Source organism: Macaca thibetana, chromosome 2 (assembly GCF_024542745.1).
Source record: "Macaca thibetana thibetana isolate TM-01 chromosome 2, ASM2454274v1, whole genome shotgun sequence".
Taxonomy (NCBI): domain Eukaryota; kingdom Metazoa; phylum Chordata; class Mammalia; order Primates; family Cercopithecidae; genus Macaca; species Macaca thibetana.
Genome location: NC_065579.1, coordinates 119,735,208 through 119,754,021, shown reverse-complemented (window position 1 = coordinate 119,754,021; position 18,814 = coordinate 119,735,208). Strand labels below are relative to the sequence as shown.

Sequence of the window (18,814 nt, the reverse complement as noted above, 5' to 3'; positions counted from 1 at the left end):
AAGGTTTGAGTTAGTCTTCAGGGGGTAATGGCCCAAGAAGACAATGGAACAGAAACTGCAAATAACCCTACAAAAGAAGCAGCAGCACAAGGCTGTTTCCTGCAGGTAATCCTGCAGTGTGTACACCTTTGTGAAGAGTAGTTTCCACACGAGGAGGAGACCAGAGCTTCCAGGGTCAGAATTTAGTGCTCATAGGCCGGCCCTGCAATCAATCTGGCATCTGCTAATTTGAGGAACCAAAAGAGAGTGGTCCTTTGAAGGGAGGCATGCCACTCTCAGGTAAATGCAGAGGTCTTTTATTGAGTTTTTTGCTTTTACATTTAAAATATCTTCCCCCTTCAGAGGTGAACAAAAGTAAAACATTACTAAAATGTAAAAAAATAGGAAGTAGCAGTTCCCATTAATTCTATTTACCAAGGTTCATTTTGAAATGAAAATGACTTTAAATTTTGTCTTGATTATAAAAAGTATTCTCTGTGCACTATAAAAATAAAAAAGGTAGGCCGGGCGCGGTGGCTCACGCTTGTAATCCCAGCACTTTGGGAGGCCGAGACGGGCGGATCACAAGGTCAAGAGATCGAGACCATCCTGGCAAACATGGTGAAACCCCGTCTCTACTAAAAATACAAAAAAAATTAGCCGGGCATGGTGGCGGACGCCTGTAGTCCCAGCTTCTGGGGAGGCTGAGGCAGGAGAATGGCGTGAACCTGAGAGGCGGAGCTTGCAGTGAGCCGAGATCACGCCACTGCACTTCAGCCTGGGCAACAGAGTGAGACTCCATCTCAAAAAATAAAAATAAAAAATAAAATAAAAATAAAAAAGGTAGGTAATATGGGAAAGTATAATGATAAGAGGGAAAAACTCCACCCGTAATCCCATTTTCTCTATGCATTGTTATGTATGTTCACACAAAAAATGGGCTGATGCTATACATGGTTGTTTATAATCAAGACCCTTGTAAAGACCATATTGAAGAGGGGGAAAAAAAAACAAAAACAAAAACAAACAACATTCCCATGTGCATGCAGAAGAAAATGGATATGGTATCCATCATTTACATTTTTTGACTCTGGCCCTGGGAGCTGAATTCACTGTTGGAGGAGAAACTGTTGAAGTTGGCAGAGCCGGCTTCTATCAACTCTTTGGAGTGGCAACCAAATCTGAGCTGAGCACTTGATCCTCAGAAGAGAAAAACGGTGACATGGGGTTATGATGGTGTTTGTTCCCACCCAAACATCAGCGTGTTTTCCTGGCATCTGCACCAGTGTGTTTTTCCCCTTGAATTGGAGTGAATTAAGCCTCTCATACAGTTTTCCCAAGACCTTCAGAGTAGCTTAGAATATGGTCCTCAGATTTTTCCCACAAGCATATCAAGTGTAATTTTAAATGGTCTATCTTGCCTTCATTAAATACATGTCCAATTGTTCTCAATTTTGAATCCTTGCCAATATCTGCATTCAAATCTGTAATAGTCAAGAGCAAATGAAGTTTTTGTCCTCCTTGGGCTTTCTTCAGATACGTGTTTCAAAGCAAGGACTGGAAGTAGAGGAAATACAGGGACCTGAGAATTAAGTGAAAGGACCTTGCAAATTTCCAGCAGAATTCCAGGGGAATGAAAGATGAAGGATCCCTGGGGAGACAGCAAGGAAAAATGGTCTTGATAGGATTGATCGGAACACCCGGTGGAAGATATGGGCTCTGTAAAGAACTTCAGGGATCTAGAATGCTCAAGGTCAAAGCTCTTACAAAGTACTTTAAAACCATGAGCTCTACAGGATCTATAAAAGTGAAGGGAGAGCCCCTTCCTGCCCTCAACCCCATACAGTGCTTTAAATCAGATAAGTATAGTGACGTGGTGTCTATGGTGTATGAGGCATGACTGCAGGATTTTTTTGTTTTGAATAGGGAATGCTAAACACCTGAGATTACCACAGTCTTTTATTGGAGAAAATAAGAATTACAGTTATTTCCTGTTCTACCTACTATTTTCCTTTCCATTAGGTCTTACTCTCCATTCATTAGCCATTCTAACAGAGCATTTCGTAAAATGAGAAGGGTCTTTGCTGAGCAGATTTTAATAAACAAGGACTTGGTTATTCAATTGAAATTTAAATGGAACTCTTCCCCTTTGAATATTATAATACTTGAACTTTGGAGAAGTTGCAAATCTAAGAAGGGTGACCCCCGGAGGTCAACTCATATACAAAGTTTGATCACGGTTTTCAACCAACAGTACTATCGGCAGTTTAAGAGGTGAAGTGTAATGATTGCAAAATTGATTAGCTAAGAATTATGGAAGTTCTTCATATATTAGTAATTTATACACATAGAAATACCAGTAAACATATAATGCTAGGCATGATGTTTGAAAGATCTGACCTCTGTTTTTTTGTTTTTTTTTTTGTTTAACAGTCGAAAAGAATGGATAGCAAACTCTTAGAGAGGAATTGGGTATTTCATTATTAAAAGATACAAGACATGGAGTCCTGAGGTGCATCTTTAGTCCTGATTATATTTCTTCTGGATATTATAGCCTTATCGTAAACCACTCATGGTATTTGGTGTCACATATTTTTGTGAAAATGAGGATGTTAAAACTATCCATCTTGCAATAAACGAGCATAGCATCTTAGCTGAGAACCTGTGATGAATATTGGATTTGTTTTCCGCTATAACCCAGAGAACAGTATGGGTTATGATTATGTCTTTCTATCTGGCCCACCTCTCTGTTTGTCTGCCAGTCACCTAGGGATTTATCTGCATTCAGCATTAGCTGGAGAAAGGTGGGAGCCAAAATACTGTTGATATACTTATGTATGTGTATGCAGAAGTGCTAAACAAAGACAAGCTGGTGGAAAACACCCACTCAGAGAACCAATAATGATCTTTTCTTCTTGCCCTTCTCACTTGCTTACTTTCAGCAACCACTGGAAAGGAAAGACAGCCAGAATAGTTCTCAGCACAGTGTTTCCAGCCACCGGAGCCTGCACACAGCATCCCCAAGCCACAGCACACAGGTGCTCCCCGAGTTCCCACCTGCAGAGGCCCAAGCTCCAGATCAAACTGACAGCTCTGGCCAGAAAAAACCAGATCCTTTTAAAATCTGGGCCCAGTCCAGGAGCATGTATGAAAACCGACGTGAGTAGCATCCTGGCCTCTGTCTTACCCTGACCCCTCCACAGGGCTCTACCTTTCTTTTGAAGGTTATTGAAAATAGAGGAGTTGCAGTATGTAAACCGGATAAAGTGAAATCCACAAGAGGCAAAAGTATGGCCAAGGGAGTGGACTCTGCTGGCTATCCATGGAGGCCTCACTATGCCTTCAGTCTGGGGAGAGGGTAGAAGTGGATGGTTATCAAATAAATGCCCTGGGTGAAAATGGGTTTTTTTTCCTCCCTTCAGTTAAAAGGCATGGTAGATAAGAGCTGCTGTCTCATTAATTCCCTGAGTGGAGATTGTGATGTGCTCTGAGCACAAATCCAATATGCAGTAGAACTTAAATATGATTGACTGGGATTGTAGGGCTAATGAGAAGAAATTAAATGCTTTTTAAGTGGTCTCTTGATTTTCAAAAATACTGGTAATTTTTTTTAACCATTATAATCTCTCTAAACATTTCCCACAAAAAGGAAAAAACAATAGCAGTGAGTGGTTGTGCTTTAATTACTTATCCAGTGCTTTACCTTTTCTATAAATACAAGCTAGTGATAGTATATTTTGTAACTTCTTGGCTCATATAAACATAATATCACTCTCATGTTTAATGTCTTACTTTTTATTATGAAATGATTTCCAAAAACTATTCGCCATAAATAATATTCATTTATCTTACCAATGGAAGTTCCTAAAATGCCTTAATTTTAGGCGATGCAAACTGCTTGTTGTTGTTGTTGTTGTTGTTGTTGTTGTTGTTGTTCTTGGGTTGCTGTTTTCTGATGTTTTCTTATGAGTATAATTGGTCAGGGTGAGGCAGCTATGAAGGACAGATACCTCATTTTCTCTTTTTGGTATGGGGTAGGGGAGAGGTGTTGTGACGGTGGAGATTCGGTTTGTTGAAGGGTCTGAGAGAAGCTGGAAGAGTGAAGAGTGAAGAGTGCTCATCCTCCCCTCAGCACAGGTTTCATTTCTAGCTGCAACTGTGGTCACTGCTCAGCAGGGACATCGAGAGTCGTGGCAGAGAGGTTGTGTGAGGTGTGGGGCCCTGGCCTCCTGTCCACCACACAGACTTGGCTGTGCTGTGCTTCCTTTGCCGGCTGAAGTGTATGCTGAAAGTCAACTTCTCTGTGACCAAGCAAAATGGGGCAGTGAGGCCAGCATCCTTGTCTGAGGAGGAAGGTTGGTCAGTCCACTGAGTGATACTCAGCAGTTTGGGGGCAGAGGTGAGCCTGGAGTCTTGCTGGTTATCAAATGTTAGGAGTTGCTCAGGGCTCTATCCTTTTCCTCCTCAAGGGAGAAATATTACTGCCTTCTTACTACCACAATGCATGGAATTAAATAGGCTGTTTTGGCTACAAGTTCACTCTGCTGACAAAAAGCCCACTGATTTGAGCAGGGACTTATTTTAGTCGCTGGACTAGAAAGACACCCCTAAAGTACCCCCGAGGCCTGACTAAAGGAAATGAAGTTCCATTTGGAATGACCTCATATGCAGTGGATGCTAACCAGGAACCAGATTCTGTCCTCATTGTGTCTCCTCACTCATTGTAGTGATTTCACTGAAGTAAACCGTTTAAGAGATGTTTGTAAAGAGGAGCGTTTTCACATTCCCTCCACATTTCTCTCTAAGCATGTGGCTCGTCCAATCAATGGCCCGACTTCAGTTAATGTTGAGATATTGCTTTATTGACCAAGCTCCTGCTTTCCTCAATACAGTACACATTTATGATTGAGTTTTCCTGTATGAATCTTTTCATGATAAAATGAATTGCATTCTGAAGGGCTGGCAGGGGCATCATGGGTTGACAGGATAATTCTAAAACATCCGTTTAATAGAAGGCTTTTGCTCAAATGCCATTTTTACCCTGGTGGTGGCAAATTTTCTTAAGAATTTGACCTAATCAAATGTTTCTAAAAAAGTTTTCACCAGGAAAAAAAAAATAAGAAAAAATATGTAATGTGGCCATAGCCAGCTGCTATAAGTACTGAAATTGCTCAGGTGGCAGCCGGACTGAAATTTGGGGCCAGGCATTGTGACTTACTCATGTAATCCCAGAGCTTTGGGAGGCCTAGGCGGGCGGATCATGAAGTCAGGAGTTGGAGACCAGCCTGGCCAATATGGTGATACCCCGTCTCTACTAAAAAATACAAAAATTAGCCAGGTGTGGTGGCGTGTGCCTGTAGTCCCAGCTACTCAAGAGGCTGAGGCAGGAGAATCACTGGAACCTGGGAGGCGGAGCTTGCAGTGAGCCAGGATCATGCCACTGCACTCCAGCCTGGGTGACAGAGTGAGACTCTGTCTCAAAAAAGAAAAGAAAAGAAATATTCAGAATGGTGCCAGTTTTGTTCCTTCACTTTCTTTAACATCTGAGGAATCGGATAGAGCAGCACAAATGGGAATCTATTCCTTTTTGGTAATTGGAGGCTCTGTAGTTGACTGATAGATAGTAGCAACCTAATTGATGTTAAGATTCACATTGATTTCTTCCTCACTACTAAATGAGGATAATGATGAGACCTCCCCCTGGCCCCCATGGTGATTATTCAGTATCTGTCACAGATTTTATTTTCACAGCACCTAGGAATGAACCTGCATCAATCTTGTGTTTGAATCAGTATTTTTCTTTATCTCAGATCAGTTTCTGCCATTCCCTTAGGTTGTTTCGTATCTTGTCTTTCAAAGAGAAAAAAGTGTATAGCCTTGTTTGTTGTGATTCCCTGCCCCTTCTCCCCAAGACAGTAAAATGAGCAGAGTACTCCAGGAAAAACAGGAAAATTGAAGTCAGCAACAGCAGCTTAACTGTGCCATATTACCCTCTTTTTGTTGAAAATACATTGTTCTTTTTCTTTTCTTTTATTATTAGGGGCAATGTGGAGATTAACACAATCTGTGATTGCATTCCTTCACATGGTCTAAATTTGTTGCGATGTACCATATTTTTGATATGGCCATCTCTCAAGGCAGCAGCATTAGAATGAATCAGTCTGAATTACACATGTGTTCATGAATCCCTTTGAAGGGTTTCAATGTTTAATTAAAAACAAAGACTAGCACTAAAGTCCTTTAAAAGCCATGTTGCCTGTTTTATAGTTTCTCTAGAATTGTGCACATCTTAAAAACAACAGTGATGCAGTCTTATTAGTAAATGTTTAGGAGAATCAGATCACATCCAGTAGCATTTACTACAAAAGAAATTATAAGGCTTGTAGTTGAGACTTTGCCTGTTCACTATATAGCTTGGAAGAAAAAGCTCAAAACTGTCCTATTAACCAACATTGTAAATCTGTCCTTCTTTGGAGAGACATGCTTACAAGTTTGGAAGTGGCGATTGAGCTTCTTTATCATAGTAAGCTTAAGAAGCTTGGATGTACCTCCAGATTTTAAGAGCTATTATGACAGTATTTGTGTGTTTGTTCAGTTCTCCGATAGATCCATTGATTTGCGTCTCTAAATATAAGACTGTTCTGGCTTGAAATGCTTAGAATTCACCTGAACAGATATTAGTACAAGAATGAATTTCATCCTGAACTTGATACACTTTTGAATAAATGCTGTAGTTTAATGGTAGCACAAATATACTTAAATTTTTCCAAAAGCAATAAGGGTTTAGACAAACCATGATTGAAGTAAGGCCAATCAAGAATGTGTACTTTAGAGTGTCATTAAATAAGGAGAGTTTAAGATAGTAATAGGAGTTATAGGAAACTTTCAATGGTGCAATTGTAAATTCTAGCTTTTTGATAGGTAAAGCACTGTGGAAAAAAAAAAGAAAGAAAAAAATGGAATCAAACTATGGTCTTTTTAAATAACAGCCATGACCTTTATTGTGAAAGCTGAACTGCCTGTTCCTTATCAGTCAAAACTAAATTAAAGTGAACTAAGAGAAAGAATGTACATTAAGCTTTGCAAAATTGTGAAATTAATATTCCAGCCATGTCACCTTCACCTGCATCGGGATTGAGCAAGGGTGAGAGAGAGAGAGAAATCAATTCCACGAATTTTGGAGAATGTCCGAGTAAGGATCTGCTGAAAACTTTTGTCTCTCCATTTTCATTCATCTTGTTTGATGTTCTCATTGGTCTGGGGGCCTGGGGAGAAGTTCAGAAAAGAGAGGGAAGAAAAGAGGGGCATGAAGGGAAGTGCCTTGGAGCTCTTGTTGACCAAATGCAAACCAAAGACAAGATGGAATAAAAAGGGTTTTGCATGCCCTTGTCAAGTCTGGAAATGTGTTAGTATGTCTGTAGTAATGGAGACACCAGGAGGTTTCTCTGCAAACCTGGTGGTTCCATTCTCTCTAATTATCAAAGGAAGTCTTTTGACTGCTTTATTGAGTTGTCACTGGCATTGCCAAAAGGAGACTAACTGCAGAAATTGTTCATATGCAAGGGCTTACAAATGAAAACTGGACAAGGTTTTCTTAGCTCTATTTGATTTAGCCTCACTCAAAAAAAAGGGATATTAATATCGGAAAAATGGTTCTACCTTACTGCCGCCTAAAAACTTAATTGTAATAAAACCTGCCTGAAGTAAGGAAGGAAACCATTTCGGGGGAAGTAGTTTAGAAACTTCAATGCCTCTAAGAAGAGGTGGCCTCGGAGGACACAGAAGAGAGAAATTTCATAATCCCATAATGTGTTTCAGTACTGATTTATTGCCAAAGTTATATATTGGGGTAAATGGCATTTACTTGGTAGAAGAGTAGAATTGTTAAAATGCCAAAATTGAAGTAGCAGAAGACTTTCTTTGTAACATGTCTGTGTGTTGATGTTTGTATCTGTGTTTTCTGGCTCGCTGTTGTGTCTTTAACATCCCTAGTGTCAGTGGGCATCTTCCTTTTCAACAGAAAACCTTTAAATAAATTTGCCATTTTCCCACTGATTCTCAGAAGGAAATGAAGCTTTTTTTTTTTTTTCATGTGGACTAAACGGTGTGATAAGCCTAAATCTGTTGGCCACAACCTCCCATACCATGCTAGGTCACACCTAAATGAGCAACAGTAGGCAGAAACTTGTTACATTTGGTGTCACTGTAGGATGGGCAAATGTTCCTGTGTTAAATGATGCTGAGAAAAATAGGTCTGGGCTGGAAGTCTCTGCAGAGGCCCTTTCGTTGTTCCCAGAAAGGCCACACACTCAGCAGACCTAAAACAGACTCTGCCAGGAACCCAGTGCTGGCTGGACAGCACCAGTGGTCTATTTCGGTAATAATCCTCCTGCTTGAGTGAACCAAAGACGGAGACACAACTTGATTTAATTTGTTGTTTCATTGAGGCTATTACAGCAAATATCCTTTAGCCAGCTACTCGAACAGAAAGAAAATATTGTTACCTTAGCGTGCTCAAGAAAATACTACTCTCAAATTGTGTTTATGGGAGTCCTGTGCTGTAGCTTAGCTCCATGTTCCCGGTGTTTTGCAGCTTAGCCTCAGCAATTATAATAAAAGCAGTGGATAGAAAGCACCCATTTACAGCCCTGGCACTGAGATAGCTCAAGTAAAAAGATCAGATTCGAACTCCTCTGACTTGTACTTACTGGTCATTTGGTTTCTTGTTTGTTGGTGCATTCATTCACTATACATTTTAAGTTTGTGGGTGAATCACTAAAAAGGGACATCTCTTCACCAACCTAAAATCTAAACATCCACCTTCTTCTTCCCTATTCCATTGTACAAAACTGGAGAAGAAAAGAATTAAATTCTCAGGCCCGCACTTTCCTTCAGCCCCAAATCCAGTTAATTAAATAAGAAGGTATGCACTACAGCGTTTGAAAATCTCCTTTAGGATTCATCGCAACCGAATCATATTTTTTTCTCTTTAAATAAAAGATACGTCATTTTATAGGTCATAAAACACCCTATGTATACATTAAAATATTAAGTAAGAATTAAATAGAAATAACCCTCTTTTACCTTAGTGAAGTAACAGAGTGGTGTATAGAACGATTTCATGTATAGTAAGTATTTTCTTATGGAAATTACATTTCTTTTAAAAAACAAGATATTCATTTTAAAGCCCTGGACCATTACTGGGCGTTGAAAGTAAAATACCAAGTTATTGGAAAATGAATTAATACTTTTAATGCTGAAATATCATAGGCAAATTCTAGAGTAAATCAGCGATTTTGGCAATGAGATATATGATTCATTAATATAGACTCTTTGTCATCACCATTGATCTTAAGGATTTGGAGGCCTGGCTGATTTTGGTAATAGTATTGAAATCCTAATAAACTTTGTACAGTCACCCCTCAGTATCTGCCGGGAATTGGTTTCAGGACACCTGCATCCCCCACCAAGGTTGTAAAAATCCATGGATGCTTAAATCCCTAGAAAATAGCATAATATTTGTGTGGAACACACACATACACACACACACACTCTCCTTCCTGTATTATTTGTTTGTTTGTTGTTTATTTATTTATTTATCTATTTGAGACAGCGTCTCACTCTGTCACCCAGGCTGGAGTGCACTGGGGCAGTCATGGCACACTGCAGTTTTAACCTCCCTGGCTCAAGCGATTCTCCCACCTCAGCTTCCTGAGTAGCTAGGACTAAAGACACACACCACCACACCTGACCCATTTTTTATTTTTTGTAGAGACAAGGTCTCACTATGTTGCCCAGACTCAAATGCCTGGGCTCAAGCGATTCGCCGGCTTTGGCCTCCCAAAGTGCTGGGATTGCCACTGTAAGCTACCGCACCCACCTCCTCCTATATACTTTAAATCATCTCTACATTGCTTATGACATCTAATACAATGCAAATGCCATGTAAATAGTTGTGATACTGTATTAGGAATAACGACAAGAAAAAAAAAAACTCTACATATTCATCACAGCTAAAACCATTGTAGGTCTAACAAATTTTCTATCTCTGATTGGTTGAATCTAAGGATGCAGAACCCACAGATATGGAGGGCTGACTGTATGCAGAAATACTAGAATGTTTGAGAGTAATTTTTGGCAAAAATGATCTAACAAATTATTAGCATTGCTAGTCTTAATTATTTTAAGGAAGAAGAAAGTGACTTAAAGATAAATCAGAAAGTCTGTTTAAACCAAGCTGTTCTCTTTCATCCTCTAGTAGAGGAAACATCTGGTGACTTAACATGACTTCAGAATCCTTAGAGCCGGCTTCAGAGGTGGCTCTGACTTAGCCTGAGTTCTGTTCTTGGACATGGACACCTGCTTTGCAGTGTGGCACATCATACTTTTAATTTACTTAATTCCCCTTGCGAGAATACTGAGGAAAGCAGTTAATGCTGACTATTTGTAGTTAAGGATCATGGCTTGGGCTTGATTCGGAATTATCAAACAGTGATGAGTCCTTTGAAGAACTTTAGGGCTCAGTGACTATTCCCACTATTTACTTTATCCCCATGTCTTCTGTTATTTCACCTGTTCAGAGTATTTTGTTTCTTTGCCTATATTGAAAAGCTTCCATCTGATCAAGCACCACCATTCTTGTCTTGCAACTGTGTTCATCTTGGGGGTATCACTGCTTTTATCAGAAAAATAATCCATGTCTTTTTTCTCCCCTCTCTGCAGTTCCAGATTACCAGGAACAGGACATCTTCCTCTGGAGAAAAGAGACTGGATTTGGATTTAGGATTCTGGGTGGAAATGAACCAGGGGAACCTGTGAGTCTTTTGCTCGTCTCTCTCCCCGGCATATTTTTCTAAGGCTTCAAAGCAAATTGGCAACAGTGACAAATCACCAAGATTTGTCCAGCTAGATGCAACACTGACTCTTTCATCTTGAGTAGTATGGGTTTTTCATTGGGTTTTGTGGAGCACTGTTTGTCTTGAGGAAGAAGAGACTAGATTCTTTCTAAAAAGTTTGTATGCGTGTTTGTGAAAAGTGGCAGCTGCAGCCTCTGTAGACCACCCCTTTCCCCCAAGGGAGACAAAAACAGAAAGCAAAACAGGATAATCATCACCTGATATAACAGTAGCCTGGTCCTTCTGGCCAGGTCCCTTCACTCTGCCAGCAGGTACTGGGCTTTGTGTGTTGAGTTGCTGGTGTGCAGAGAGTATTTCACAAAGCCTTATGGGACAGTGATTGGAGAATGTCAGACCCCTGCCTTTACAAAACTTGAGAAAGAACCCTGAGTAAGGGTCAAGAAACGTTGAACTTCCCTGGATCTCAGTGACCTCCATTTTGGAATAAATTTAGAATAACATAACAGGGTTCTTTTGAAGGAAGAAAAGAAAACTAAAATAGGTATTGTTAATTTCCTTGTGATAATAACAGCCATTATTCATCGAGCGCTTACTATGTGCCAGGTTCTGTGCTAAAGGCTCTTAACATACATTCTCTCATTTATCCATCAAACCCACCAGTTTATCCCGTTTTCACATTGAGAAAAAGAAAAGCTAATTAACTTGCCCAAGATTATGGAGCTACCAAACGGAGGGACTGACAAATAAGGTCTGACTCGAATCCATGTTCTTAGCAACTATTTTGTCAAAGTTCTTTGCAAACTGTAAATGCCATGTAAAGGTAACTATAGCATTATTGTCTGCTGGAAAGGCAAGGTAGGCACAAGTATTTTAGCTAAGGTTTAGTGAATGGCAAATATAACAGTAAGACATTAACTATAAAGAATGCTCTGCTTTCAGGTGCTAAAAGACTTCGAAAATGGAGATGTCCAACTAATTTTTGCTTCATTCATTCATTTAAGAGTATTTATTACATATTGCCTATTCCTAGGCATGATGCTAGACTCTTAAATAAAAGTAATATTAAAATTTTATTAGCAGAGTTGTATGGAAAGAGAGTTTTTAGGTAGCTAGGAAAGAAGAATAGGTTGTACAATGAAGGGAGAAAAGTGATTTATATCTGCAGCGGAGAAAAAGAAAGAGTGAGTTGTCAATAGGCCACAGATAAACAGCTGGAAACTAAGCAAGAAATATTCTTTCCACCATTTAATAATTGTGACAATACTTAGCACAATGTCTTGTACACAGTGGGTGCTCAATAAATGTTTGTGGCATGCCTGCAGACATGAATGAATGAATTGTTCCCAGAGATGTGAAGGCCATTGATGTCACAGTAAATGTAGGAGAGAAGTGTTTCATCCATCGTTCAATTATTCAACAGATTTATATTGGTCACATTGTACCACTGGGTGCTGCTGATACCGACGGCCGCCTGAGGTCTGGAGATGAATTAATCTGTGTGGATGGGACGCCAGTAATTGGAAAATCACACCAGCTTGTGGTCCAGCTTATGCAACAAGCTGCCAAACAAGGCCACGTCAATCTCACAGTGCGGCGTAAAGTGGTTTTTGCGGGTATGTATTTCATTCATTCGTTCAGACAGTGCGTTGTCACTTGATTCACAGAAAAGGCCTCCTTCCTGTGTCTGCCTCCTTGAGCATCTATTTTAGCAAATGTTTGCAAATGTGATCAAGCTCAGAATTTCCAGATGGCTTGCTTCTCTCAAACCCTGCAAAAATTACTGTCATTCTAAAGTACTTTAATGTGCCGTTTGCATATGTTCAACAAAGTCTTCCAGAGGAAGGCTTGTTGAATATATATTACTTCCCTTCTATCTCCTTGCAAATCAGAACTTAGCCATCCTCTTCATTTGATGATAATCCTCAACAAATGAGGTCATTATGAAAGTCAGAAGAGTTGTAGCTTCATATCAAGAGAACAAAAATTGGGTTTGTGCTACAAAATAAGCTCCTAAAAAAGTTACTGATTTCTTACTGTCCTATGTATTAAACCAAGATTTTTTTTTCTTTCTACAAGAAAGTTGTAGAGCCAGCCAGTTCTAGGTCAGCTTTGATTCCTTCTTCCTGCCCATAAGCTTTGAACTTTAATTCTCAAAATACTACATATCCTTTCAGGCTCAGCACAAATATAACCTTCTTCCCTCGGAAATTCCTCCTTCCTCCGACTACCTTCAGATTTTAGCATTCCCTCCTTGCCATTCTAGTGACTCATGGTTTACTTCCACATCAGAATCTGCCATTTTGAGACAGTGAATTGTGTGTCTGTCCTTTCCCTTGACCTACCAGCTTCCTGAAAGCTCACGTTGAGTACACCTTGTTGTTCACCTTTGGATGCAGCTCCCACTTTGAAACCTTTGAGACAGAACCCAGAATACAGCAGAAGTGTTGTCTTCTATCAGTTGAATTACTGGAGAAATATGACCTGAAATATTATGAATTCTTGTGGCATTAATATTAGTGAAACAGATAACCTGCCAGATCAAATTAATTGGTACCTTGTTTTTTTTAAAAAAAAAAAAAAAAAGTATAACCCATTTTAAATGGTATATGATTAATTATAGAATTAAGATGTTAAATTCCAGTGTGAGAGTCCTACCTCCTGCACCCATGGAAAACAGTGTTAATCTGTTGTAGGTTATGTCCCTAGAGCTTGTTTGTGGCCTCACAATCCTTCTTAACATAGTATTCCATGCAGCTAAAAGCAGTCAGTTAGAACTGGTTTTTGAGATGAGATGAAAACTATCTGGCTTCCCTGGCCCAAATAGAAATAGTAAGGCAATGTGATATTTTGTGTTTCAGGTTTATTTTTTTAAATATTAAATATTTTGGATTTTTAGCTCTGTGTAAAAGGCGTGTCAAAACTATGAAGAGACATTATGCAAAGCGAACTAGTCACAAAAGGAGAAATATTGATTCCCTTTATATGAGGTACCTAGGGTAGTCAAATTTATAGAGACAGAAAGCAGAATGATGGTCGGTGGGGAATGGAGGAAATGGGAAGGGGAGTTAGTTTTTAATGAGTACAGAGTTTCAATTTGGGAAAACGACAAAATTCTGGAGATGGATGATGATGATGGTTGTATAAAAATGTGAATGCACTTAATACCACTCAACTATATGCTTAAAAATGGTTTAAAATTTTGTTATGCTTATTTTTCCACAATTAAAACAATCTATGAAAAGAGAAGCTTTTGAAAATAAATACAGTCTGATCCAAAACTTGGACACAACACACATTTTGTTTTTGGCATAGTTGGTTCCACCTACTGTGTTGGCTGTTTAGGAGCGCTTTAGTAACACTAGCACGGTGACTAAATTCAGAAGGAGGCCAGTGTATCCGGTTCTGTGATCAGAGTAGATGTTGACACCTGGAAGCTAAGAAGAGAAGCATATGTGTCTCACAGGTGTTGTCATGAACCACACATAGGACAGGTAGCCTCAACGTTACCGTCACCTTACTGTTCGTTGCCTAATGGAAAAAGCTGAGTGGAAATGTGATTGGAAAGTAATGACAATATGAACGTGCCTCCAAGGTTCTATCTATGAAGCCAAAATGGTGGTCTTCGCGGATGTAGCCCTCACCTACGCTTAGGCCCATCCCTTTGTGCAGTGGGGAAATATTTCACAGCAGGTTGATCTTGCTGCAAACTTGATTCTGAGTGTGGATGTCGACATATAGCATGCTATAAAATAACGAACGCTATTTGCGAGTCCCATTTGGTGTTAAGTAGGATCAATGTTCGTAGATACTGAATGGTTAATATTTGTCAAGAGAAGCTGCTTTCAATCCGTATATCCAGGTTTTGTGAAACCAGGTGCTGTCTCCTCCCCTCGGTTCATGTTTTGATTTCTTGAGGGAGTTGCGGGAAGGAGGGATGGGCAGCAGGATGGAGGGGCTGCCGGACACGGTAATGTACGCGTGCATCTCTGTTACAGTACCCAAAACCGAGAACGAGGTGCCCTCGCCAGCCTCCTCTCATCACAGTAGCAACCAGCCAGCCTCGCTGACGGAAGAGAAGCGCACCCCGCAGGGCAGCCAGAATTCGCTGAACACGGTGAGCTCGGGCAGCGGCAGCACCAGCGGCATCGGCAGCGGCGGCGGCGGGGGCAGCGGCGTGGTCAGCACTGTGGTGCAGCCCTACGACGTGGAGATCCGGCGTGGGGAGAACGAGGGCTTCGGCTTCGTCATCGTGTCCTCGGTGAGCAGGCCCGAAGCAGGCACGACCTTTGGTGAGTGCTGAATGTGAAATCGCCCAGGATTTCCTACCATGCCTGGGAGTTTTTGTTCTCCTGTGAGTGAAAGCTGACCCAGACCTCATGAGCAGAAATGCTTTATGGCTTCTTGCTCTGGGTAATTAAAGACTTAATTGGGGATGGAGTTGATTTGGTAGCTTTTTCCCTTTTGAAGGTTGGGAATATTTGTTTGGCCCTTTCAACTTCCACCCTGAGAATGTGATCACGCACAGACGACTTAAAGCATACACCAGATTTGCGTGAAATTTGAATAGCAGCCGGGTGCGGTGGCTCACGCCTGTAATCCCCGCACTTTGGGAGGCCGAGGCAGGTGGATCACTTGAGGTCAGGAGTTTGAGACCAACCTGGCCAACATGGTGAAACCCCATCTCTACTAAAAGTACAAAAATTAGCTGTGCGTGGCGGTGCATGCCTGTAATCCCAGGTACTTGGGAAGCTGAGGCAAGAGAATCGCTTGAACCTGGGAGGTGGACCTTGCAGTGAGCCCAGATCGTGCCACTGTATTCCAGCCTGGGTGACACAGCGAGACTCCATCTGAAAAAAAAAGAAAAAGAAAAAGAAATTTGAATAGCAACCCCTGGACAGCATACAGAGTCTACAGTTTTTGCCAAAGCAAAGCTTTTGAAAGGTATTGAATAGGACAGCACTAATTGCAAGAGCCTCAGAATGGTCTTAAGAATATCTTAAGAGTTTTTACAAGGAGCATACGGCTGTAGAAATGCTCTAGGAAAAATAGAGGTATAAGGAATAAAAATACTACAGGAGATGCTAGTCCACCTCATCTGTGTTCTTTCTCTACTGTATTCCCATAGGAATTTTTAAAAATTTTTAAATAATATTTTTACTGTTGCTTGATTTAAAGTCTGGTTAAAATCTGAGTTAAGAGTCATTTGATTTTCCTGTCTCATCCAGACGTTGAGGGTTTCAGCAAAGTATGTAGAAACACAATTGTCACTTTCTCAGAAGGTTCACTCTCTGCTGGGTACACTAGCAAAGACCAAGAGAAACCCAGATGATTGCAGAAACTAGTGATATATGAATGTTTCCCATTGCGATGGATTGATTATAGATGTACACTCCAAAAATGATCCACCTTCCTGATTGAGTAAAAAGTCATTTGTTATCTCCCGAGCACGTTTGTTACTTACTATGGAATACAATGGGAGAAGGGAAAGGGCTGTGCAGGCTGTGCAGGCTTTTCATGTACCTCAGCTCTATCCCTGAATGACTTACCCACGTGGAAACTGGCTAGGACCAGCAAGGTGCTACACCCCTTTAGCATTCTCATCCAGTAGAACTCACTTGGCCTCCATTTAGTCTTGGTGTGTTGCTTCCTGCTAGAGCTGTCTCCCCGTAAGTTTTATGTTTAACAGGGGACAGTGACCCAGCCAGGTCTATGCATGTGTGGCTGCAGTAACAAATGCCCATTACTAACAGTGCTTTTTGAGCTACATTAATAAAGTCATCATAGCATGTCATGGATGGATGACCTGAAATCAAAGCAAGATTTTTTGGTTTTGTTTTAAAATTTATTTCAGAGACTTTCCTGCTTAATATAAAAATAAAGAGAAGGAAGAGGGGAGAAAGAAATCCCAAATTACTTTCTTCAGATTTACAATTTGACTGTCTCCATGCATCCTGTGATGTTCCTAACTATTTCAGAATTGTCAGTTTCACCTTCGAGAAAGAAATAGCATATATGTCAAGTGGCAGGTTATGTGTTATATAATGAATATTGTATTCACACTCACAATTTGGTCTTTGATTGTTTTCCTTTGGCTCTTACAACAAACAAATTAAACTTTCCCTAATACCTTGCATGAGACTTCTGAGCTTTGCTGAGCTTTCCTCAGACCTGCTATTCGATACCTTTGTGATACCAATTGTCCTTGGAGATCAACTAAACTTAGTCAAGACCTTGAATTTGAGTATGGGAGCATTCCAGCACGCCTACCTGTTGTATTCTAATAGACTGTTAACTTTTAAAAATTATCTTACCTTGATGTTCCATCCTGTGATACAAGCTCAGGCAAATCTGCTGAAATTCAAAGGAATTAAAGCGCATTTTCCCACACACGTTACCCTTAAGGTCCAAATTATGACAGAAGAGCCTACTCAGTTAGTTGTAATGTCCCTCATGTTAATTTTGTCACCCTTTCCAAAAGGTAACTCAACTGCATAACTACCTTCATAGTCCCCAGAAAGACAAATTCTCAAAGTAGGTGAATATGCATAAGAACTTTGAAACTCAATACATGATTAACTAGATTAACTAGAAATCTATATCAGGCCTCAAAGCCAGCCACCTCTCTCTAGAAGTTAGCAATGACATGCAGTGCCTCAAAGTGCATGATAAACCTTTCTCTCCAAATGCACTTTTCCCGGTCTTTGATATTGTGGATGTGCAGTAACTGATGATGAGAAAGGAGATGATTAAAGGAAAAAGGGTGAGGAAAGATTTGAACCTAGCTTTGGATCAATGTCCTCAGCCTAAATAGGTACTAGATTTTCATAGTCCTTTGAGGGGATTTTTGTGAGGCAGGAGGATGATTTCAGAGCTAATGAACCAGTCGGGCCACACTCTGAAAGCACATAAGACTAGCTGCTTGAGCAAAGGTCCTAAAAGGAAAAATAAGCCTCAAGGTTGGGTGCTTTCTTAGCTCATCTCTTACAATTACGCCCATTTTCTAAAGCTTTCATCATTCTGGGGAGAAGGCAGAAAATCTGAGTGTTTGTTCATTAGGTGTTTTCAGATTGAATTTTTGGTGCTAGCAGACTTATGCCTCACCAGATGCCCAGTGATTGTTTTTCTAAACGGAGAAGGAACAAAACATTGGCAGAAGCTTAAACAACAGCTGGCAAAAATGAAGTGACATGAACACAGAATGAGTAAAAGCATCCATCCCAGCCTTGGGTTTCACATTTGCAGTCCCAAAATAAGCCAACAGCGAGTTATTTTGGGGCTCTTAAAAATCTTTGAAGTTGCCAGCTATCCCAAATTTTGTAATTGGTTTAAGGAGGAAACCTGGGGGTTCCCCTGATTTTGAATCTGGAAAGGATGGCAGCAATCGATTCTAGTTTCAGGGCAGTAGCTCCTTATACAGACACCCTGAGTATTGCCAATGTTTTGACCATCGGTGCAGAGCTCTCCTTTAATAACATTTGCTTAATGCTTTAATTAATTAACACTTAACCTTCTCTTTCCCTTTTCAACCCTTTTTCTCTTCCCTTTGCTATATTCCCACGTAACTTTAAAAAAATTAAAACTCAATATCAAAGCAGGCAATGCATGTGTGGCTATGCCTCACAAAATAGGTCGGATTATTGAGGGGAGCCCTGCTGACCGCTGTGGCAAGCTGAAAGTAGGAGACCGGATCTTGGCAGTAAATGGATGTTCCATCACCAACAAATCCCATTCAGACATTGTGAACCTAATCAAGGAAGCAGGAAACACAGTTACCCTCCGCATCATTCCTGGGGATGGTAAAGTATACCTATTATCTCTCTCTCTCTCTCTCTCTCTCTGTCTTTTTCCTTTTCTCTCTCTCTCTTTCATTAGTGTTCATGTAACTGAATAGTGTTAATTTAGTGGCAGCTTCATTCATCCTTAACTAAATATACCCATTAAGTAAACGTGAGCCATTGTTACTAACCCATTATCTCACC

The 18,814-nt window shown here is 40.4% G+C and overlaps 1 protein-coding gene across 21 annotated transcripts in view; it reads left to right on the top strand.

Annotated features, from left to right (window-relative positions):
- MAGI1 (membrane associated guanylate kinase, WW and PDZ domain containing 1) overlaps positions 1-18,814 on the top strand; it is a 686,305-nt gene that overhangs the window by 645,584 nt on the left and 21,907 nt on the right. For 8 of the 21 annotated variants that reach the window (XM_050778525.1, XM_050778520.1, XM_050778523.1 and 5 more), the window contains 6 exons: positions 2,922-3,138; positions 7,088-7,171; positions 10,702-10,793; positions 12,256-12,448; positions 14,831-15,124; positions 18,428-18,631. In XM_050778525.1, the coding sequence (XP_050634482.1) occupies positions 2,922-3,138; positions 7,088-7,171; positions 10,702-10,793; positions 12,256-12,448; positions 14,831-15,124; positions 18,428-18,631 (1,084 nt within the window). The remainder of the gene's footprint in view (positions 1-2,921; positions 3,139-7,087; positions 7,172-10,701; positions 10,794-12,255; positions 12,449-14,830; positions 15,125-18,427; positions 18,632-18,814) is intronic. The other 13 variants (XM_050778534.1, XM_050778521.1, XM_050778533.1 and 10 more) reach the window with 7 other exon arrangements.